This window comes from Pongo pygmaeus, chromosome 13 (genome assembly GCF_028885625.2).
Source record: "Pongo pygmaeus isolate AG05252 chromosome 13, NHGRI_mPonPyg2-v2.0_pri, whole genome shotgun sequence".
In the NCBI taxonomy this organism is placed as follows: Eukaryota; Metazoa; Chordata; class Mammalia; order Primates; family Hominidae; genus Pongo; species Pongo pygmaeus.
This window is the reverse complement of record NC_072386.2, coordinates 102340584-102365424: the sequence shown is the minus strand read 5'-3', so window position 1 is coordinate 102365424 and position 24841 is coordinate 102340584. Positions and strand designations below refer to the sequence as shown.

Genomic DNA, 24841 nt, shown 5'->3' with positions numbered 1-24841 from the left:
CAAGCAGGAGTAGCTGGGACTACAGACGCCTGCCACCATGTTCGGCTAATTTTTTTATTTTTAGTAGAGATGGAGTTTCATTGGCCGGGCTGGTCTCAAACTCGTGACCTTGTGATCTGCTTGCCTCTGCCTCCCAAAGTGCTGGGATTACAGGCGTGAGCCACCACGCTCAGCCAACAACTAAATTTTTTAAGTATTTGTCCTTAACATACAAAAATACTACTCTATAATTTGTAGGATATGTATTCTAAGTAGTGATTTTTTTTTCCAGAAGTGGTAATAAATTGATGTTGACTCAATGAAGAAATTTCCTACCAAATCTTTTCTAAAACTGGTTGAACGGCCAGGCACGGTGGCTCATGCCTGTAATCCCAGCATCTCAGGAAGCCAAGGCTGGTGGATCACTTGAGGTCAGGTTTTTGAGACCAGCCTGGGAAACATGGTGAAACCCTGTTTCTACTAAAAATACAAAAAATTAGCCAAGTGTAGTGGCACGCGCCTATAATCCCAGCTACTTGGGAGGCTGAGGCAGGAGAATCACTTGAACCCAGGAGGCGGAGACTGAAGTGAGCCCAGATCATGCCACTGCACTCCAGCCTGGGCGATAGAGCGAGACTCCATCTCAAAAAACAAAACAAAACAAAACAAACAACATAAAACTGGATGAACATTTTTAAGCACAGAAGGGAGGTTAATTATGCCCATGAAAACATAACAAAGCTAACTCAAGAGAACGACAAAGTCTGTTATATTTACTTCCACTGATAAGCACACACAAGTAAAAAGTAGAAATAAAATGTTTATAGTGCCTGTGAGCATAATAACAATTGTTTGCCCACTACCTATAATCTCAGCAAAAACTGCCAATAAAAAAATTTGTGGGCCAGGCGTGGTGGCTCAAGCCTGTAATCCCAGCACTTTGGAGGCCAGGGCGGGTGGATCACCTGAGGTCAGGAGTTCGAGGCCAGCCTGACCAACATGGTGAAACCCTGTCTCTACTAAAAATGCAATAATTAGCAGGCATGGTGGCACACGCCTGTAATCACAGCTACTTGGGAAGCTGAGGCAGGAGAATCGCCTGAACCTGGGAGGCTGAGGGAGGTCGCAGTGAGCCGAGATTGCGCCACTGTACTCCAGCCTGGGCAACAAGAGTGAAACTCCATCTCGGGGAAAAAATAAAATAAAAATAAAAGAAATTTGCAGTTGATCACAAAAGAACCAAGACTAAGGTTAATGAAGAAGGTTTAGCTAATAAGATTTTTTGTCAAATGAAAAACATGTTTTCTTAATAATTAAGTCAATGAGGAAAACAATGTATATTTTCCTCATACTTTTACCTACCTACTGCTGTTATTATATATTCTATCCAATATCTACCTCTAATGATGACTGACGAAAATTGCCACCCAAGAGGTACTGAAACCGACTTGACAGTTACCTGGTCTCCAGAGACCAGATAAAAATCTGAAAATGGAAAGGGCCCTACTTCTACCATCCTCCTGAGATTTCCTTAAGAGCTGACTCTAAGTCACAGAAAGTGTCAGTCAGCCTCCCATCCCGACTCTCAAAACAATGTTTGGCTGAGCCACCAAAAAGGCAATGACATTCACAATAATGATTAGAGAGGTTAAGCAACTTTTCAAACGGCAAAAGTAACAACGAGCTTTCCTACTATAGGAGGCTGCTCAGCCAGGATTGCTCTAAAGAGTTCCTTGTTTTTCCAAACATAGCATAGTTTGTTTGTTTGTTTGTTTTTTTGAGACGGAGTCTCGCTCTGTCACCCAGGCTGGAGTGCAGTGGCGCTATCTCCGCTCACTGCAAGCTTGGCCTCCTGGGTTCACGCCATTCTCCTGCCTCAGCCTCCCGAGTAGCTGGGACTACAGGCACCCACCACCACGCCCAGCTAATTTTTTGTATCTTTCTTTAGTAGAGACAGAGTTTCACTGTGCTAGCCAGGATGGTCTAGATCTTCTGACTTCGTGATCTGCCTGCCTCGGCCTCCCAAAGTGCTGGGATTACAGGCGTGAGCCACCGCGCCCAGCCAGCACAGTTTCTTTAATGCTGTTTTTTTGAGACAGGGTCTTTCACTGTCACCCAGGCTGGAGTGCAGTGGCGTGATCTTGGCTCACTATAGCCTCAACTTCCTAGGCTCAAGCAATCCTCCCACCTCAGCCTCCCTAGTAGCTGGGACTATAGGTGTGCACCACCACACCCGGCTAATTTTTGTATTTTTAGTACAGACGACAAGCTGGTCTTGAATGCTTGGGCTCAAGTGATCTGCCCACGTCAGCCTCCCAAAGTGCTGGTATTATAGGCATGAGCCACTATGCCTAGCCTTTAATGCTTTTTTAATGCTATTTTGTAAGTATGAGTACATATGATGAAAGGAAATGTTTATAAGTAATACAATTCCATAAAGTACAATAAAAACCTAATCTTAGCTTTTATTTTCCCCAGCAAGAGAAAATTTTGTAAAAATATAGTACTAGAAATATACTCAATGGGAAGAAAAATGCTATACTAGTGTTAAGTAGGGAGGTTATAAGTAAGGGAGGTACAGTCTGCCTTTATTCAGATGCAAGGTTTGAAGTTTTAATTTTTATTGATTACACTGCTTAAACATAATTTTTAATTAAAAACAAATACTTTCTGATTAGCCAGAGTGTAAATAAGACTCATATTCATATTATCCAAAAAAAAGTTCAGACACAAATACATAAGATTCATTTGTTTTTGATACTGGAAATTACACCAAATTGGAGGCAGTATTCCAAGTATTTTCTAAAGTATCAGATTTTAACCAGGAATCATTTTTCAGCTATCAGCTCTGTGTCTTCACGATTTGATCAGATATTTTATTTGCTAAGAATCCCTGTATTAAAATTGTTAAATCAGGCCAGGCACGGTGGCTCACACCTGCAATCCCAGCACTTTAGGAGGCTGAGGTGGGGGGATCAACTGAGGTCAGGAGTTCAAGACCAGCCTGGCCAACATGATGAAATCCTCTCTCTACTAAAAACGCAAAAATTAGCCAGCGGTAGTGGCATGTGCCTGTAATCCCAGCTTCTCGGAAGGCTCACACAGGAGAATTGCTTGAACCCAGGAGGCGGAAATTGCAGTGAGCCGAGATTGTGGCATTGTACTCCAGCCTGGGTGACAGAGCAAGACTCTGCCTCAAAAGAAAAAAGAAAGAAATCAATTCCATAATTGCAAAAAAGAAAAAAAAAATCATAGTTATGATAGGTTCACTGTTAATAACTCTGATAGTTGATTTAGGTATTCTTCACATGGCCAGAATTTACTGAAGTAAAGCCAGCAAGCCACTTTAGATGCAGATTATTGACTATTCCTGCCACTGCTTAATCTCTCCCCAAATCCCTTCTATGCTGGTGACGAATGAGTGTTCAATGTTGTGGAAAATGAACTGCATCACCTTTTCATTCTTTTATGTCTTCCCAAGGAATGAGTATCAGTATAAAAGTAGATTTGTAAGATGTATACAGCACAGAGATCTTTCAGAGCAACTAGTCTAGTCTCACCAAAATTGAAACCTAGAAATTCAGAGCAAGTAACAGTAGTAGTAAATTTTCTTGCACATGTCCAAAATTAAGTAAAATTTTAAAACTTCAACATGTTTTATTATTTTCCCCCAAATGGCCTATGATAGTCCCAATCAAATATTAGAAGAGAAAGTTATGTCCAAAATGAAAATATTTCCATACTCTGGTAAAACGATGTTCACACCAGGCAAAATGCAAATATGAAAGGGCACTGCGCCTGGCAGTCACGTAAATGTTTATTTTGGGTCTCCTTGACTTCTTGGTGACACAAATGCCCCGTCTGTTCACACTCAGATATGCGTGATTTCAGTGGTTTAACTTTAGTCTCCTGTGGAACATTTGCCATTGTATTTGGTTTTTACAACGTAAATAAAATGCTGTGAGATCAAATATTTCCCTTAGATTGCAGGTACTTTGCACTTCTCCTCTGCTTTCCAAACTTTCTATTTATACAGCTAAACCTACTTTTATAATTAGAAAATAAAATTCTGTACTAACAAAGAATAAAATAATCTGCAGATGCTATTCTTCATTTTACAATGAATGTCAAAATAGCTTTCTCCTCAACCCACTTAAATGATATAACTAAATGGAAAAAGAGCTACTACTCTAAGTGAAAACAAGAGCTCTTGAGATCATTCTAAACTGTAATTTCCAAAACAATTTTTTATTTCAATTTTTTAATTTTTATTTTTTTGAAGATGGTGTCTCACTGTGTTGCCCAGGCTGGTCTTGAACACCTGGCCTCAAGCAATCCTCCCGCCTCAGCCTCCCAAAGTGCTGGGATTACAAGCACAAGCCACCACGCCTGGCCAAAATCTTCATTCACAAGAAATCAGTTATGGGGTCATTAGAAATGTTCATAATCAACGGATACATATAACCCTGGGGTTACTTTTAAAAATTCTTCAGTAGGGCATGGTGGCTCACGTCTGTAATCCCAGCACTTTGGGAGGCTGAGGTGGGCGGACTGCTTGAGCCCAAGAGTTCAAGACCAGCCCCGGCAACATGGCAACACCCTCTACAAAAAATACAAAAATCAGCCAGTTGTGGAGGCACATGCCCATAGTCCCAGCTACTAGGGAGGGTGAGGTGGGAGGACTGGTTGAGCCTGGGAGGCCAAGGCTGCAGTGAGCCATGATTGTGCCACTATGCTCCAGCCTAGGTGACAAAGCAAGATACTGTCTTAAAAAAAAAACATTCTTTCTACAACTAAACCCCTCACTGACTTCCTCAAGCATTTAAATCCCATGACTATCATCTCACAAGCACTGCAACATAAAAATCCCATGACCAATTTTAAGAGTGGTTGAACGGGGAAAGTGAAAGAGGATGGTTCAAAAACTGAAACGTGAGATTAAGTTTCACAATGATAATGCATATGACTCTAAGCTATGCTCTAAGATTCATTCATAATCAATGAAAAATTTCTTTCATTCATAAACATTAATTCTCCTTTGGATTTACTTTTATGGAGCTTGAAAATCTCCCATTTTTCTTACTGCAAAGCCTATTTTACAATTTATTTTATTAATATCTTTCTTTCTCAATTACAAAAGGCTAAGTTTTACATTTTTTAGTTTGAAAAAACAAGTATGTACAATTATATCTTATTTAAAAATTACATATTTAATTGAAGTTAACACATGTATTTAATTCAAATATCTAAAATTATTAAGCATATAAACACACACAAACTAGAACATATAATTTTTTTGCTTCAAAACAGCTTCCAATACTCCGAAATCGGCTTCTAAACTCCAAAACTCCAAAGCAATAATATAAAAACACTAAAAATACAACTGAATGATACTCATGTCTACCTACTTAATAAGTGCTGCATTAAGGCTATCACATCTGTGTCTTCTCTATTCTTTTCATTGGTGCTACCAAGAAAAATAAAGGCTAAAAGAAAAGAAATAAGAGCATGAAAACCAGTCACCATGAGAAGTGTAGTGCGCATATCATCTTCCTTCTGACTATCTGAGCTACCCTGTCCAAAAAAATTCAGAGGGACGACTCTCCCAGTAGCAAACATAGCTATGGAAAAACTGAGGCAACAGGGTAAAAATTGAGGCAAGTGAGTAGATACCACAAAGGGAAAACTAAACTGTACTGAAAGTCAAATGGGTAGAGGCTTAAAGACACATTCTTCTCACAAGTGGTCTGTTACCACCAAAATGCCCTTTCAAAAGCCAGTCTCAAGCAATTTAATACAAAGCTGCTGTAAACCTAAGTACAAAAATCAAAGAATATTAAGTTATCCTAAGAAACTACAGGTGGACTACTAAAGCAAAGTGATAAAAAGAATACTTTCGTCTCAAGAAAACTGAAGTTCTCCAATTAAGGGAGTACACTGAGTTTACAGATATACAGATTATATAGATAAATGGTATAAGCAATACAAGTAGCTATTAAAATCAGAACAGTAAGGAAATTAAAAATGAGGTAAGATGAAACCCTACCTTACCGCTAATTGTAATCTATTCTTGGCTCAAAGCCAGTTTCTCCGGAGAAGTCACGTTTAGTTCTGGCTGTACTGCAACCCATTTCAGACCACTAACACTGCTTTCTCCCTCTCCTTGTCTCCTCTTCCTATTGTTCATATCCAACTCTCATGGAAGAAAATTTTTATTTTCAAACTACCAGGCACTTGACAATGTCTGAGTTTCAGAAGGTTGACTCAGGGATCTCTACTTCACACAGACATACAGGTGGTTAGAAAGGGAATTTACACCCTTCCTCAACCCTGTTTCTGTTCTCTGATGACTACCGCTAAAGGTTATATTTTATGAGGCCAATATCATCCTGAATTTTTAATACCTTCACCTTATACAGTGTTAAAATCCCTAAATGTTTATCATGAGAGGAACAAAACAAAACAAAAAACCGTAACACTGTACTTACTTTGGGATAATCCAATTCAAAAAATGTTTCCAGGTTGTTGATTAAGTTAGGATCTACCCCTTTCAGCGGTTTCAGAAGAGAGACACCTGGGAGCTTGCTGTAAGGCTGTTTGTCAGTTGCCTTCTTGTTGAGGTGTAATCGGCTAAAAAGCAAATGATACAAAAATTATTTCTATAGAATACATTAGTGTCAAATCAAAGCACTGACAAGCTATCAATAAATCACTAAATTCTAAGTTAAGATTTTTAAAAGTTGACATCTTTCTAAAAGAAGATCTAAACATGAAGGGAAGTAGAACCAGGTAAGCATGGCTTTGAATGCGGCCCAACACAAATTCATAAACTTTCTTAAAACATGAGATTTTTTGCGATTTTTTAAAGCTCATCAGCTATTGTTACTGTATTTTATATGTGACCCAAGACAATTATTCTTCTTGCAATGTGGCCGAGGGAAGCCTAAAGATTGAATACCCGTGATGTACTACTCTCTGACTATTGCTGTACTCACAGAACTATGCCAGGCATAGCACAGGCATTTCAATAAAATACATGGTGAAGAAATGAATGGCAGTGTTAGCCCAAAGATTAACTCCTCTTCCTCTTAAATTGCCACTGAAGTGGCCACAGAACTATAAAAACAGGTAAAATAAAACCCCGTCTGCAGCAGAAAATTACGAAAGGATAACCAGAACTTTCTGAGAAATTTCTTTGCAGTGCGATAATACACAGTTAAAAGAAGTGTCAAGCAGTCTGCATGGCAAGCAAGATAATGGGACAACTGGAACTCCCAATACTAATAAGGTCAGAATGGCAGGGGTAGAACAGAAGGAAACTGAAAGTAAGAAAAAAACTCAATGATGAGAAAAATGTCTATTAATGACACTGGAAGATATACCAGTGCCACTAGTTCATAGATAAGTGACTGAATGGCCAACGTTCTCACTGCTGGTCCATTGCAAGGATGCTGCAGCACAGCAGGGCTCCTAATGAAAGAAGCGATGCCACCCAGGTGCGGTGGCTCAAGCCTGTGTAATCCCAGCACTTTGGGAGGCCGAGGCAGGTGGATCACTTGCGGTCAGGAGTTCGAGACCAGCCTGGCCAACATAGTGAAACCCCATCTCTACTAAAAAAGAAAAAAAAAAATTAGCTGGGCGTCGTGGCGGGTGCCTATAATCCCAGCTACTCGGGAGGCTGAGGCAGAAGAATCGCTTGAAGCCAGTGGGTGGAGGTTGCAGTGAGCCAAGATTGTGCCGCTGCACTCCAGCCTGGGTGACAGAGTGAGACTCCGTCTCAAAAAAAAGAAAGAAGCAATGCCAGAGAAGACAGAACATGCCCCAGTTAACATCAGGCTGTCGCAACAAGATGCCATTCAATAACAGTGGTGAGGTTTCTAAAGGAAGCCACTGAAGGCCTCCTACTTCTCGTAAATACGTGACAAGTACTTCTCATAAACAAGTCTCCAAGCATTCGACAGTAATTAGACACTAGAACAATCATGGGTCCATCTGCAAGATATTCTAAGACACATGTTCTTCCACATTTTAACATCTCTGACATCAATGGTACCTTACAATTGCTGCCAGCCAGATGGCAGCTCTGACTTACTGTGAAAATCAACCAATGAGAACTTCTAGATGATCAAAAAATACTTGCATCAATGCATCTTGATTTGATAAAATCCGCTATTAAACTGGGAAAGACTTTTGGAGGGACACCAGTATCACCACCCAGACCACTTAGCCATGGGCTTGGTCTCTAACTAAGGCAGGTGTGTGCTGTAGCAAACACCTAATGTTTCAGTTTTACACAGACATGCACACACACACGCACACACACACCAGGTTTACAATGGAAAAACTTTAAAACCAACAAGAAATTTAAAGAACAGGTTGGTATCAATTTCTGATACACCAAGTACCAGAAAATACTGGAGCACCATCTATCGCAGTGCTACTCAAAGTGTGGTCTGGTACAGCATTGCTTTTTACTGGTTTGCAAGTGACAAACAATTGAGTGAAACCTTTTAGAAACTTGTATAGCAATTTAACATTGTCATGACATCAAGCATGTGATCAGCAATTTATTTTTATTGTAGTTTACCAAAGTATTGGCTCATGGCAGATTGGAATTTTTTTTTTTTTTAAGACAGAGTTTTGCCCTGCCACCCAGGCTGGAGTGCAGTGGTACAATCTCAGCTACTGCAACCTTCGCCTCCCAGGTTCAAATGATTCCCCTGCCTCAGCCTCCCAAGTAGCTGGGATTACAGGCATGCACCACCATGCCCAGCTAACTTTTTGTATTTTTAGTAGTCTCAGGGTTTCACCATGTTGGCCAGGCTGGTCTCGAACTCCTTAAGTGATCTGCCCGCCTCGGCTTCCCAAAGTGCTGGGATTACAGGTGTGAACCACTACACCCAGCCAGATTGGAAAATTTTAAAGAACAACTGCTTTGCCATAGATAGTCTGGAAAATATTGCTCTATAGAGTTCATCTGGAGGACCAGACAGGCAAAACCATGATCTAAAATGCATATAACCACAAAAGTAATCACTATTCTATTTCTAACAAAATAGCAGACTAGATGTCTGAAACCCACCGGGTAAAGAACATCTAGACTGCTGGAGAAAAAAGTTTATATTACACAATTAACTGATTGAACAGGATATATATATATATATGAGACAGGGTCTTGCTCTGTTGCTTAGGCTGGCATGCAGTGGTGTAATTATCTGCATCTCCCAGGCTCAAGCGATCCTGCCACCTTAGCCTCCCCAGTAGCTAGGATGACAGGTACACGCCACCACACCAGGCTAATTTTTTTATTTTTTTATGGAGATGGGGTCTCACTATATTGCCCAGGCTGGTCTTGAACTCCTAGGCTCAAAGAATCCTCCTGCCCTGGCTTCTCAAAGTGCTGGGATTACAGGCATGAGCCATCACGTTCAGCCCCCGAACTGGTAATATACTGATATGGCTCAAATCACTAAAAATATTAAGAACGTCTATAAAAGAAATCTGTCACCAATGCCCCCCCATCTACCTGTTTCCATTACTGCTTCCCCAGCATTACTAGTTTCTTGTCCTTCCAGAGGTTTTAAAAATGCATATACAAGTCAAAATATATACACACATTTATGGTATATATGAATTATATATGTACATATTCATAAACTTTTCTCTCTTCCTTTTTAATACAAGTGTAGTAAAAGCATGTTTTAAAATACATAATTGAACCGTTAGGAAAATAAAGAAGAGTCTCTAAGGTCAGAAATGAGAAAAAAACCACTCAGTGACTGAGCGCTGGAGTCCATGCTTGCCTCCTGACCATCTATTGGTCCTTGGTGACCTGGAGATGGAGAGAAGCCTGAGATAAGAATGACAGGACAACTCTTCTGAGAGCCTTGGGTAAATCTGGACTCCCTGAAAGGCAAGCAGAAAAATCCTCGTCCATAGAGGGAAGATGCGGATGCTCTCCATCTTGGATTCAGTCCTCAGTGAAATAGAATAAAAGAAAAAAGTCTTGGCCAGGCACAGTGGCTCATGCCAGCAATCCCAGCACTTTCAAAGGTGGAGGCAGGTGGATCACTTGAGGTCAGGAGTTTGAGACCAGACTGGTCAACATGGTGAAACTCCGTCACTACTAAAAAATACAAAATATGGCCAGGCATGGTGGTGTGCACCTGTGGTCCCAGCTACTTGGAAGGCTGAGGCATGAGAATCCCTTGAACCTGGGAGGCGGAGGCTGCAATGAGCAGAGATCACGCCACTGCACTTCAGCATGGGCAACAGAGAGAGACTCCATCTCAAACAGAAACAAAAACAAAAAAGAAAAAAGTCTTCTTGGAGAACACCTCACCACGTGGGTTTGGGCCAAGAATGCAACCTCCCTGTGTACCTGAACAAAACCCAAGAGAAGAGAAGGAAATGAGGGAAATACATCATATATGACCATAAATAATATGAAAAGAACCACACAAGTTCTAGAAATGACAGGTACAATCACTGACATCAGAAACTCAAAAGACAAGTAATACCGAATCTTACGTACTCACAGTTTACGAAACAATTGGAATCTAGATTAGAAGAAGCTACCCAGAATGCAGACCAGAGAGAGGGACAGGCAAAGACACAGAAATCATGAAAAAGTTTGAGATGTGGATGACAGAATAAGAAGGTCTAAAATCCCAGTGATTTTTATCTGTTGGTCCCACTGTGTGATCCTTAAGTGCTATTAAACTACCAAAACATGTAGGTCAAGTGCTGGCCAAGTAACAGAGAAACCTGGCCCACTAATAATCTCAGTGCCTGCGGCAAGGCTTTAGATCAAAAACAGCAGCAACGAAGATCATCTAAGCTCTACTGAATAGTCTAGAGGCGATTACATTTTGGTGAAGTTTAGAGTAGATCCTACTGTTCCCTTCTCCTAAGATGTTTTACTTTAAATACCATTAGATACATCTCCTCCTTTGAAGAACTTTTCGTGTTGAGAATGCAGTATTTTATCATAGATTCATTCTGACTCTCCCAACAGCCACAAAGCCCTCTCTAGGTTTATGGATGAAGAGAATTGTTAAGTACTGTATCTGAAATTTCTACTCAAAATAAGCCAGACTATATCACGGGGCCTTTAAAAAATGTAATTGTGCCTCCCCTCTGTCCCTGTCTCTCTCTAATATTTTCTTTCCAAAATCCAACAGGTTAGTTTGTTGTGCACCCCCTAGAGTACAAGATCCTACCTTGCAGAATATTGTTTTGACTTACATAATGCAACTAACAAAGCCACGTGGTACAAATTACTTGAAATGTTTATCAAAACAATAAAAGAATATCCATTAAGTCACCAAATAAACAAAACACCTCTAGCACTAGGCTCAGCACACAGTGGTACTCCATGACTACTTTGCAGTCACTTACTGAACAACATCTTTAGAGCCCCAAATGTACACTAGTCATTATTATATGCACTGAAATTCAACAAGCAACAGGTGAATTCCCTACTGTCGAGGAGCTGTGGCTTAATGGGGAAGTTGGGTTGCACATGCCCAGAAGCTCTTCTCCTTACAAAACTCTTAAAGATGTCAACAAAGCTTTGCTCTGGAGAATCGTTCCACAGGTGGAAACAATGCCTTTGGCCATGACCAGTGTGTTGGAAGCCAATCTACAGATTTCTACACAGAAATCACGAAAGAGTTTGAGATGTGGATGACAGAATAAAAAGCTCTAAAATCCCAGTGATTTTTTTCAAAATTTTTTTTAAAAATCCCAGTGATTTTTTTTTCAAAAAATTTTTTACATCCCAGTGGTTTTTTTCAAAATAAGGAAGAGTTTCCAAGGTCAGAAGTAGCCTTGTGGGCTGGTGCAGTGGCTCATGCCTATAATTCTAGCACTTTCGGAAGACGAGGCAGGCGGATCACTTGAGGTCAGGAGTTCAAGACCAGCCTGGCCAACATGGCAAAACCCTATCTCTACTAAAAATAGAAAAATTAGCTGGGCGTGGTGGCACATGCCTATAATTCCAGCTACTCGGGAAGCTGAGGCACAAGAATGACTTGAACCCGGGAGGCAGAAGTTGCAGTGAGCCGAGATCCGCACCATTGCACGCCAGCCTGGGTGATGGAGACGGAGAGAGGGAGGGCGGGCACTGTGATCAATTGCCTAGTGTTTCAAAAATGGCCTCGATGGTGGAGCCCTTAAAGTGGGGCAGTATTATAAGTGGCACGGACAGGGTCTTACAAGTTTTCCTGGTTTCTAACCAGTTTTTCTTTTAGTGTCTCAGATCAGGGTTTCTGCATTTCCTAGACAGTATGAACTTGAGCCTACGATTCCTACACGTTGCACAAGCTTTCTCATGGATGTCCACTTCCACCCTCAGCCTAGGGCAGATGACTTGCTTCTAGATTCTATACTGGGAATCCAGTTCTTACCTTCCTGCAATGCATTTGGCTTGCAGCCCTGACCTTTTTGTTGGCAAAGTGGTGTGTGGGGAGGTACTTTTTATTGATACATAATGTACATATTATAAAGTCACATGTAAGTACACAGCTCAAAGAATTTTCTCAAAGTGAAACTCTCACGTAACCAGTACCCAGATCAAAAAACAGTATTAGCAGAACCCCAGAAGTCCCCTCGTGTCTCCTTCCACGTACTATGCTCCCCTCAAGGGTACTCATTGTCCTGACTTCTAACACTACAGACTAGTTTTGCTGGCTTTAAATTTTTATATAAATGGAATCCCATAGGATGTATCTTTCCTATCTGGCCTCTTTGGGTTGCGTTATGTTTGTGAGAATCATACGCGTTGTTACATTTAGCTATCATGTATTCACTCTTGTTACAGGATAGTTTTACTAATATACCACACTTTATTTACTTTCTGTTGATGGATGTTTGGGTTGTTTACAGTTTGAGGTTATTATAACTAGTATGCAGCATTGACTCTGTCCTCCCACTAGTACTAAAAACCCTACTCTTCCCACTATCCCCCAAGCCTTCAACTTTTGGACAAGATGAAGAAACGCTAACCAGATTTACTCTCTCCCACCTGAAACAACCAAAAAATAAAAAAATAAAAAAAAATACAGGAGACAACAGTTTTGAAGATACTGGACATCAAGCAAAGGAAGATAGTGATTCCTATGACACAGAAAATAAGGTAGGCTGGGTGCGGTGGCTCATGCCTGTAATCCCAGCACTTTGGGAGGCCAAGGCGGGAGGATAGTTTGAGGTCAGGAGTTCGAGACCAGCCTGCCCAACATGGTGAAACCCTATCTCTTCTAAAAATACAAAAAATAATTAGCCAGGTGTGGTCTCACGTGCCTGTAATCCCAGCTACTCGGGAGGCTGAGGCAGGAGAATCACTTGAATCTGGGAGGCGGAGGTTGTAGTGACCCAAGATGGCGCCACTGCACTCCAGCCTGGGCAACAGAGCAAGATTCCAACTCAAAAAAAAAGAAAATGAAGAGCTGGAGTCAAGAGTCCAGAAAAACAAAAACATCCAGCACCCAACACGGTGAAATTCAAAATGTCTGGCATCTATTAAAAAATTTCCAAGCATAGGGACCAAAAGGATTGCATAAAAGCATGAAGCGGGCTGCAAGTTAAAAAAAAAAAAAAAAAAAAAAAAAAAAAAAAATTTCCAAGCATGCAAAAGAATCAGGAAAATATACCAATGAGAAGAAATATCAATAAATTAAAACCCCACCGGGATTCAAATTAGCAGACCAGACCAACCCACTGCTTTGCATTCCCTCTTGGTTTCTGGAATATGCAGATTTTCCTTTCATATTTTCAGGCTCTGGGTGTGTAAGTGTCTAATTATTACAGCATTTCCATGTGTTAATAGGAGAGGTGGTTCTCACATGTGCACAGGCCACCTCTCATTCAGAAGTCAAGTCTGTATGGGACTCTGCAAATGCAGTGTGATACAGGCTATCATCAAAGTATGTCTGGAACACTTCGAGAGAAGAGAGATGGAAGCATCCAACTATTCCTAGGAGGCAGTCTTGCCAGACTTTCATACTCCAAGTGTGGCCCATGGACCAGCAGCATTGGCAACACCTGGGAGCTTTTCAGAGCTTCAAAATTTCAGGCCTCACCCCCCAAAACTACTGAAACTGAATCTTCAGTTTAACAAGATCTCTAGGTGATTTACAGGCACACTCAAGCTTGAGCAGCACTGCTTTAAGACTCATCTCTGCTATAAATTCTTAGTGACTTCACAGACAAGTCTGAAAAGGCCTGGAGCTCATCCTCTAGGCAAGAAATAACCATGAAAGACTAAAAGGAAGCAACCAGGATCATTTTTGTATTTATAGAAGTTAAGAGAATAAAGTACAGGCAGGGGAGATGGAAGGCAAGGGGAAAAAATTGCAAAGGTCCAAAAGAAAGAGAGAGGCACACAAACCAGAAAGGCATAAGAAACAAGTGAAAGGCTGGGTGCAGTGGCTCATGCCTGTAATCCCAGCCAATTTGGGAGGCTTAGGCAGGTGGATCACCTGAGGTTGGGAGTTCAAGACCAGCCTGGCCAACATGGTGAAACCCCGTCTCTACCAAAAATACAAAAATTAGCCAGGCGTGGTGGCGCACACCTGTAATCCCAGCTGGTCGGGAGGCTGAGGCAGGAGAATCGCTTGAACCCGGGAGGCAGAGGTTGTGGTGAGCCAAGTCTGCACCACTGAACTCCAGCCTGGGCAACACAGCAAGACTGTCTCAAACAAAACAAAACAAAACACACACACAAAAGAAACAACCGAAGGAAGTAAAGTCAAGAGAAGGTGAGAACTCAGAATCAAGGAGTTTAGCCAATAACTGATGATGGTATTGCTGGAGGGGGAATGAGGGAGAATGAGGGGTATACCTGGGTCAGGCTATGGTAACTAGTGGTGCCATTCGTAAAATCTAGGCACAATGAGAGATGGGAAAGAGTAATGAATTTTTGAACATACGAACTTTAATTTACTCTCAAGACATCAAGTGGTGACATCTCATCTAGGAGATCAGAGGTTTGCAACTTTTAGTATAAATAATGCCCACAGGTAGAGACCACAAGTGAATAAACCGGATGAAGAGACTAGGAATCTGCAATTTTCACAAGCATCCCAAATGATGCAGGCTGGCAGTCAACTACAATTGGAGAAACACTACAGTAGAATATAAATTCTCCAGAGCCCAGCAAAGCAATAATACATAGTATGTTCTCAATTTTTAAAAATAATTTTGAATAAATGAAGAGTAAATAAATAAACAGATACAGAGAGCTCAGCAGGTAAGCTTAGCCTAGAGATAAAAATACAGAAGCCATCCACCATAAGGTAAATCCACAAGCTCTCCAACACACAGCATTCTTAGAAGACTGGCCAAGAAGGAATATATTATTATCGAATCAGTAATGCATGAAGGAGAGGCCGGGCACAGTGGCTCATGCCTGTAATCCCAGCACTTTGGGAGGCTGAGGCGGGTGGATCACCTGAGGCCAGGAGTTCGAGACCAGCCCAACCAATATGGTGAAACCCCGTCTCCACTAAAAATACAAAAATTAGCCGGGCATGGTGGTGCGCCTGTAATCCCAGCGACTTGGGAGGCTGAGGCAGAAGAACTGCTTGAACCTGGGAGGCAGAGGTTGCAGTGAGCCAAGATTGTGCCACTGCACTCCAGCCTGGATGACAAGATCGAAACTCCCTCTCAAAAAAAAAAGAGTAATGCATGAAGGAGACTAAAAGTGGGGATCAAAGAAGCAGAAAGACAGCCAGGATGCAAGTAAAGTGACAGAAGGGTTTATCTGGCCAGGCTGTTTTCTTTCTCAAAGGGTTCAAGAAAGAATAACACTGAATGCTGCTAGAGAGACCAAGATAAGAATGGTAATGTCCAGTAGATTATATATGTACTTACTGCTATCTCTGAGCACTTTTGGCAAGAATTGGGGCAGTTCACGGAGGGTAAGCGTAGATAGCTAAAAATGGGTTAAAAAGTAAATGAATGGGAGTTGAGATGTGATAACAGTAAACAAACACTAGTTTCTACTGAAACCTGACAGTGAGTGAAAGGGCCAAAGAGTGGAACAGAGGGCTTCTAGTTTAATTTTTCTAGTTTTTTTGAGATACAATCTTGCTCTCTCACCCAGGTTGGAGTGCAGTGGCAATCATAGCTCACTGCATACCACTGCCTCTGGCTAATTTTTTTAAATTTTCCTGTGGCGATGGGGTCTTGCTATATTGCTCAGGCTGGTTTTGAACTCCTGGACTCAGGCGATCCTCCCCGCCTTGGCTCTCCAGTTGAATTTTTTTTCCCCCGAGACGAAGTTTTGCTCATGTTGCCCAGGCTGGAGAGCAATGGCACAACCTTGGCTCACTGCAACCTACACCTCCCGAGTTCAAGTGATTCTCCTGCCTCAGCCTCCGGAGTAGCTGGGATTACAGGTGAGCACCACCACGCCCGGCTAATTTTTTATATTTTTAGTAGAGATGATGTTTCCCCATGTTGGCCAGGCTGGTCTCAAACTCCTGACCTCAGGTGATCCACCTGCCTTGGCCTCCCAAAGTGCTGGGATTACAGGCGTGAGCCACCACGCCCAGCCTCTAGTTCAATTTTGACTACTTGAAATTCTTTAAAAATTCAAGAAGAGCTAGCCGAAGGGCAAAGAGAGAAAAAGAAAAAACTAATTTAAGGCATGATGGGATCCACAGTATGAAGTAGGAGCTAAGGTCATCTACCAAGAATGTGGTAGAATGAAGATTTAGAAGAGGTTTTTTTAAGTGATGGGTGTCAAAACTAAATACAGAAAAAAAAGTACTGCCAGGCAGCACCACATGCAGGTTTAGCTGAGCCCTGAGACTACCAATGTGTAGCAGTATTAGTCCACATGGCTGTGTGATTACCCTCTGTAGGATTTTCAAAGTTGAGCAGCTATAATTATTGGATGGATTCAGGATAACAGGGCAGACTGATACGAGGTGGGACAAGAGGCAAGATAATGAAGTGATGAACTGTGGGCTCTGGGCTAAATGGAGAATTAAATTGAAGCCAAGAGGTGGCAGGTGCTGGACACAACTGTGGGCAGACAGCCTGGGGCAGTCATTCTCAGCCTAGGCTGCACATCCGTGTCACCTAGGGAGTTTTGAAAATACTGATGCCTGAACCAATTTAACCATGTCTGTAGGGGTGAGACCCAGGCAGCAGTCGTTTCTTTTTTTTAAGCCCTCGATGTGACTCCATAGTGCAGTCAAACTTGACAACCACAGGTCTAGAAAGACTAGGTGACTGAAGAATGGAAAAGGCCTATAATCCCAGCACCTGTGAAGGCCAAGGTGGGCAGATTGTTTGAGCTCAGGAGTTCGAGACCAGCCTAGCCAACACGGCGGAACCCCGTCTCTACAAAAAACACAAAAATTAGCCAGGCATGGTGGCATGTGCCTGTAGTCCCAGATACCCAGGAGGCTGAGGTAGGAGGATTGCTTGAGCCTGGGAGGTCAAGGCTGTAGTGAGCCATGATCGCACTACTGCACTCCAGCCTGGGTAACAGGGCGAGACCCTGTCTCAAAAAGAAAAGAAAAAAAGCCAAAGTGGGAACATTTTTTTTTTTTTTTCTGAGGCAGAGTCTCACTCTGTCACCCAGGCTGGAGTGCAGTGGCACGATCTTGGCTCACTGCAACCCCCGCCTCCTGGGTTCAAGTGATTCTCTTGTCTCTGCCTCCCAAGTAGCTGGGATTACAGGCGCCTGCCACCACACCTGGCTAATTTTTCTATTTTTAGTAGAAATGGGGTTTTGCCATGTTGGTCAGATTGGTCTCGAACTCCTGACCTCAGGTGATCCGCCTGCCTCGGCCTCCCAAAGTGCTGGGATTACAGGCGTGAGCCACCGCACCTGGTCTGTCTCATTTTTAAATAACTTCTTTTACAGTTTTGTTTTCAAATTTGGCTTTTGCAAGAGGAAAGCCTGGCATGCAGGGAAACCCATCAGAGACAGGTAAAGGTTAAACAAGGAGGGTGGGCTCCTTCCCCTTCAGATGGCGGGAAGCAGCCTCTGCAGCAACCTTAATACAGCCCTTCACAAGTGAGGCACAAGAATTTCACTCGGCTGGGTACAGTGGCTCATGCCTGTAATCCCAGCACTTTGCCGGGCTGAGACGGGGGAATCACTTGAGGTCAGGAGTTCGAGACCAGAATGGCCAACATGATAAAACCCCATCTCTACTGAAAGTACAAAAACCAGCAGGGCATGGTGGCACGTGCTTGTAGTCCCAGATGCTTGGGAGGCTGAGGCACAAGAATCACTCGAACCCAGAGGGCGCAGGTTGCAGTGAGCCGAGATCGCACAATTGCACTCCAGCCTGGGCGACAGAATGAGACTCTGTCTCAAAAAAAAAAAAGAGAGAATTTCACTCTAGGTTTCTAAGGAATAATATGAATTCCACAAGGGCAAAAGTTCACCTTGCTCAACAACCCCAGAATGTGTTGTTTTTATAATTCCGCTGTGTGGTTCTGCTGAACCAATTTATCTGACTCTAGGAATTTATCTTCCCTGCTCCATGTCACAAAGCTTGTTAATATTTCGTGTAAAATTAGGTTCACTGCTATATCAGCAGGTCCCTAACTTCACATAGTCCATGCCAGCAATTTCCAGTGACTAATGACCTTTGTTATTGTTATCACTCATGACTATATTACTGTCTGTTTATAATCGGTATGTCATGACCAATTTACTACATGTATCGCTTATTTCAAAAATGGTATTGCTTCAAAATGGGCTTCATAAGCAATACAAAGCACACCTTCTTGTGCAAGCTTAACTTTGCTAACACAAATTCTCTCACAGAAGGTAAAATAACCAGTAGTGAGTTAGCTCTATAGGAAAACACAAACTGCCCACTGGACAATGGGCTTACTACACTATAGAATCTAAAAGATTCCACCACCATAGAAAACAAATAGGAGATGACCGGGTGCCATAAGGGGCACCTAACCCAATAAGGAATTAAAGTCTAAAATGACTTGAACGAGTAGGAGTTAATTAAGCAACAAAAAGGGAAGGAAGGCCGGGCGCAGTGGCTCACGCCTGTCATCCCAGCACTCGGCCGGGAGGCCGAGGCGGGCAGATCACGAGGTCAGGAGATCGAGACCATCCTGGCTAACACAGTGAAATCCCGTCTCTACTAAAAACACAAAAAATTAGCCGGGCGAGGTGGCAGGCGCCTGCAGTCCCAGCTACTAGGGAGGCTGAGGCAGGAGAATGGCGTGAACCCCAGGGGGTGGAGCCTGCAGTGAGCCGAGATCGTGCCACTGCACTCCAGCCTGGGCGACAGTGAGACTCTGTCTCAAAAAAAAAAAGGAAGGAAAGAAGGAAGAGAAAGAAAAAAGAAAGAAAGTAAAGACAATTCCAAAGAAAGCACATTGCACATTTGGGGAAATGCCAGTAATACAACGTTGCTGGTTCAGCTCCTACAGAGCTGTGCTTGTCTCACTAAGGAGTTTGAACTGTACCTGGAGGCAATGAGGATTCATGGTAAGATTTTAAGCTACTGTGATCCAAGATTAGTAATCCAGAAGGATAAAGGCTACAATAAGAAATATAAAATCGAGGGGGTGCAAGGCTGCAGCTAGAGACACCAGAGAGTAGACATAGCTTCAACATCTAGGATAGATATGAAGGTGTGCTGAACTAATTAATGTGAGAGAGAAAGGGAGGGATGATGAATCAATAGAACCATCACTGAATATTAAAATCTTGCAATTTCCACTTTGCTCTTTTCCTTTTCTTCAACTTTTAAGTTCAGGGGTACATGTGCAGGATGTGCAGGTTTGTTACATAGGTGAACATGTGCCATGGTGGTTTGCTGCTCAGGTCATCCCATCACCTAGGTATTAAGCCCAGTATCTATTAACTATTCTTCTTGATGCTCTCCCTCCCTACACCGCCCCTCACTTTGCTCTTTAAAGCTATCACACTATAGTCTAATTCTGTATCTTCCCAGGCTCAGGTTAAAGGGGCTGAATTGCTGGATTGCCTTATTCATTTCCCTGAAAGTAGCCCTGTAGCAATGATCCTGACTGACGAATGTTTGACCACAGTCCAAGGGCATTCTCAGGACTAAACCCAAAAAAGACGTTCTCAATTTACATTCCACTAAGGCTCGGAACACCAAGTATTCATGAATTTAAGGCAAAGATCGTACTAACTAAAAATAATATCCCAAATGCTAAAATTTACATTAAAAACATAACCAGTTTTTGACAGGTAGTTTATCGCAGTTATCCTAACACAATGAGTACGCAAATTCCATTCAAAAACTATGCATCAGGTATTGAAGTTGCTGTACATTAGAAATAGCATATTTGGGTTGGGCGCAGTGGCTCACGCCTGTAATCCCAGAACTTCACGAGGCCGAGGTGGGGGCATCACTTGAGCCCAGGAGTTTGAGACCAGCCTGGGTAACAAAAATTAGCTGGGTGTGATGGCATGCACCTGTAGTCCCAGCCACTTGGGAGGCTGAGGTGGGAGAATTGCTGGAGCCTGGGATGTGGAGGCTGCAGTGAGCTGTGATCGAGCCACTGCATTCCAGCCTGGGCAACAGAGAGGACTGTCTCAAAAAAATAATAATAAACAAAATAAAGGAAATATGTTTGTAGAAAGCAGAATTAACTTTAAAAAATCTTAAAAAATCTCCAAGGGGTCAGGCATGATGGCTCACACCTGTAATCTCAACACTTTGGGAGCCAAGACAGGTAGATCACTTAAGTCCAGGAGCTCAAGACCAGCGTGGGAAACATGGCAGAACCCTATCTCTACAAAAAGCACAAAAATTAGCCAGGCATGCCTGTAGTCCCAGCTACTTGGGAGCTACCTAGGAAGCTAAAGCAGGAGAATCATTCCAGCCTGGGATGCAGTGGTTGCAGTGAGCCAAGATCGTGCCATTGCACTCCAGCCTAAGCAACAGAGCAAGACCCTGTCTCAAAGGAAAAATACACACACACATACACACACACAAACACACACAAACACACACACACACACACACACACACACACATATACCTCCAGGTAAAAAAGGACCTCTGTTTTACTTGAGGGTAGCTAATATTTAAGGACACATAAATTATTTCCACACTAGCCTAACACCTCCAGTCGAAAGATAAAGCCTGGTGCTAAACATTAGGACCTTATGTACACAGGGAAATAATAATAATACGAGGTGGATGGGATAGGGGAGAGAGAATGAAGCAAGGTTTCTGCTTAGATCACTTCATCATGCAGCAACGTGGCTCCTAAGGGCTAGAAGAGAAACACTACCACCAGTTCTAGGCTTTTATACAATTTCACCTCAAGCCCCAAGCTATCAAGCCACACTAGCACTCACCCCCCCAAAAAAAAAAAAAAAAATTAACCCATAAAGGCTATTTAACTTGCCAAGGCTATAATCTTTAGTTATTTTTAGGAAATCTTCAATCTCAACAATAAGACTCTTGAATTTGAAATGTCTCTAATCTGAATGTTACCTTTAACATTGTAGGCAGAAATCCTACAAACATCTGCCATCTAAAATAGGTTAAGAAAGGGCAATAGAAGCTTTGAAACATACCCAAGTATAAAGCAGAATTCAGTTTATAATAAAAATATTTCAAAACAGTGGAATAATCAAATAATCATCTGATAAGTAATTTTGGACAAGTCTCTAAATATTTAGAAGAAACTGTAATTAGGGCTCTAGCTCTCATATAACGAAGTAAAATACTGGGTGAATTTAGGGTAATATGTGAAAAAATTAAGAAAAAATAAAAATACTAAGAGGAAGCAGAGATTAACATATATAATAATTTGGAGGAATAAGGAAGATATAAAAATTATAACAGAGTTAGAAAATGTAAAAGAAACGGAAAGACCTATCTACCTAAAACACACATGCACACACACTTTTCTCCATGTCAAATATATGTACAAAGTTAAAAGACAAAAAACAGACTGGGGAAAAGAATGCTACATGTGACAGATAACAGAAAACAACCTTTATATCAGAAAGATGAATTCAGCACCAGATTGCAGCACAGGCAAAGGATTACGAGTATGTAATTTACATCTAAATGTAACTAGCATATAAACATATTTTAAAAGTGCTCAATGTAACTTTAAGGAATGAAAACAGAAACAGAAAACAGTGAAATACCTGCTACTTAGTGTTTGTAGGGCAAAATGGGGCCATCATACAATGTTACCAGGACTGTGAATATATATATAACATTTCTATGGGGCCAATATGTATCAAAGTTTAAAATGTGCACCACTTCTGGCCCAATAATTCCTCTTTCGGAAATATAACTGAGATCATTTCTCAAAGATGTATGCATATAAATTCATCACAGTGTTGTTTGCATCTATTACAAATGATGTAGAGATCATACAGATATTGACATGCAAAAAATGGTCAAGACATTTTACAGGACAGTTCCATGTGAACAGGGCCCTTACGTTTGTTCTTCACTCTTCCAGCAACTACAACAGTGCCTTGCACAAAACGGCTTTTCAATAAATATTTATTAAACAGATGAACTTTAAAGCAGGTTACAGAACAATAATCATAATATAGTCCTTTTCTCTCTTCCCCCTTCCCCTCCCTCCTTCTCTCTCTCTCTCTCACACACACACACAGATTGGAAGGCTAGTCACAAAAGGTTAACAAGGTAATGTAATTTTGGTGTGTGCATGTTTTAATTTTCTCCATCCCTCTCTATTGCATAAATTCCTTACACAGTAAGCATTTTTTGTTTTTATGACTGTAAAAAGTAACGATTTTTTTAAAGAAAAAACTCACATATTTTAAATGAACTCCAGAATGTGCTCAGTGACTAAGCTCACAAACTCCAAAAACTAAAGTCAACAATATCCAAGTGGCATGTTTTCTTTCACTTTCAAAGAAATATCAGTATAACTTGTACCAGCATCATCTTTCTCAGTACCAGGAAATGCCACACTATACTAATAAAATACAGTGTTTCCAAAAGCAAAGGCACACTTTTTCCGCAGTAAAAAGGAAAAAAAAAACCCACAAAAAACTAAAAGTAACTAATTTCTTAAAGTCTCTTCCACTAACATACACTCTATTCTAGTTCATGATAACGATTACTATATACAATTGCTCTTTTTTCCCCTCAGACTAAAAATCCAAGTGAATCGATATCAGTAATGTGCTCTATATAATTTTTTCATTTCTTTACAGAGGCAGATTCCACCTTAAACAGTGTATATACCAAACTGGCCACATACCCCGTGTCTCTCTATTCACGCCATCACCCAGTTCTATTTTACTTACACGCTTCATCACAATCTCATAACCTTATTTGGATTTTATCTGCTCCTTCCTTCTAGAATGTAAGCCCCATGAGGACAGGAATTCTGTCCTGCTCACCACCGTGTCCCCTGGCCAATAACAGTGAATGGTATCTAGTAGGCCTCAAGAAGTATTTGTTAAACAAAAATGAAAAGATGTGGCCGGCGCGGGGAGAGTACAAATCTACATAAGACAATAAAACGAGGAACTGAAAAAAGGAAAGAAAACCACGCTGAGATGTACAAGCTGACAGCACTCAAAGCTATCAAGCCAGCTCAGAGGTTTGGTGGATATTTTTCAGGGTGGACAGGTGCTTCACACCTATCTAAGCGCATAGAGCCCTTCCAGGAAGAAAATTCACAGGGAGGTTTCCAGATAGCTGTGAGCAGCTCCCAAAAAAGTGGACACAATCACCACCCTAACAGAAACGTGGCCCAGGTCGGGAGAAAAAAAACAATACACCATACATCTCGGCCCAGATGAAAAATCACACGAATCCCCAGCACAATCAAACCGAGCCACCACCTTCAGCCTGACACGTAAGAGCAGTCTCCTTTCGCCTGGCTGGGCAGTCGCCTGCAGCCCAGCAAACCCTTCCCACGCCCAACACTTTTCCCTCGCAAAGACCACCGCCACCGCCGGTCCGAGGGGCGAGGGAACGGGGGGAACAGCCTGACGATCAGCTTTCTCCACCCCCGCCCGAGCCCAGTCCCCTTCAAAGCGCAAACGTTTCCCATTCTCGCCTGTCCCCGAGCCCCGGACCCCTGCCCCGAGCCCCTCCTGCGGTCCCTCACTCACGTGTAGATGATAGCCATGAAATGCATCAGCCACAGCACCAAGAAGAGGACGAACCCGAAGACGGCCATTCCCTCCAGGGCCAGGTCCAGCAGCGCCATCCCCCGGCCCGCCGGCCCGGCCCGGCCCGCTGCGGCCGCCAACACGGACAACGCTCCCGCAGGAGGACAGGGTGGGCGCCCGGTGCGGGGGCGCGGGAGGCGAGAGGAAGGTGGGGAGAGGAAGGGGCGGAGGGGGGTGGGGACGGAAGGGGCGGGCAGGGCCTGCGCGCCCCCGCCCGCGCGCTCTCGCCCGCGCGCTGTTTTCGGCGCGCTCGCGGGCGGCTGCGGGCGGCTGCGGGTGCTGCGGTCTCCCGGGTTTGGTCGGGGCGACCGAGGCCCCGCCCTCCGGTTCGCCTCTCCCGAGCCTCGCGGCCGCCGACCAGACCCTGCGCGCGGGCACCTCCGCCGCCTCTCCGTCTCGCCGCCGGACTCCCGGCCGAGCAGCTCCGCCGCCGCCGCAGCTCCGCGAACTAATCAAAACCGGCGGCTCGCGCCTCACTCCTCGGCACGTCCCGCCCCCGGAACCGCGGCGCCCGCCTCTCCCAGGGGCGGTGCCCCCGCCGCTCCACGCCCACCGTGTCGCCTGCGCGCCCGCTGCGGCGCCGGCGAGAGCGCGCCGGGGAGATCGTGTCCTGCTACCCGCGGGACGCAGGCCGGGCTTCCTCCGGCTCCTCGCTCCCGCTGCCGCCCACCTAGGCGGAAAGCGCTTCAGCCCTGGGCCGGGCTC

The 24841-nt window shown here is 43.0% G+C and overlaps 1 protein-coding gene across 1 annotated transcript in view; it reads right to left on the bottom strand.

The window, feature by feature from the left end:
- The window catches only part of UGCG (UDP-glucose ceramide glucosyltransferase), a 38491-nt gene extending 13905 nt beyond the window's left edge, over positions 1-24586 (bottom strand). The window contains exons 1-2 of the mRNA XM_054500513.2: positions 24077-24586; positions 6468-6609 (exon numbers count right to left, since the gene is read on the bottom strand). Coding sequence (XP_054356488.1) covers positions 6468-6609; positions 24077-24174 — 240 coding nt within the window. The 5' untranslated portion in view covers positions 24175-24586. The remainder of the gene's footprint in view (positions 1-6467; positions 6610-24076) is intronic.
- Between the last annotated feature and the right edge of the window lie 255 nt (positions 24587-24841).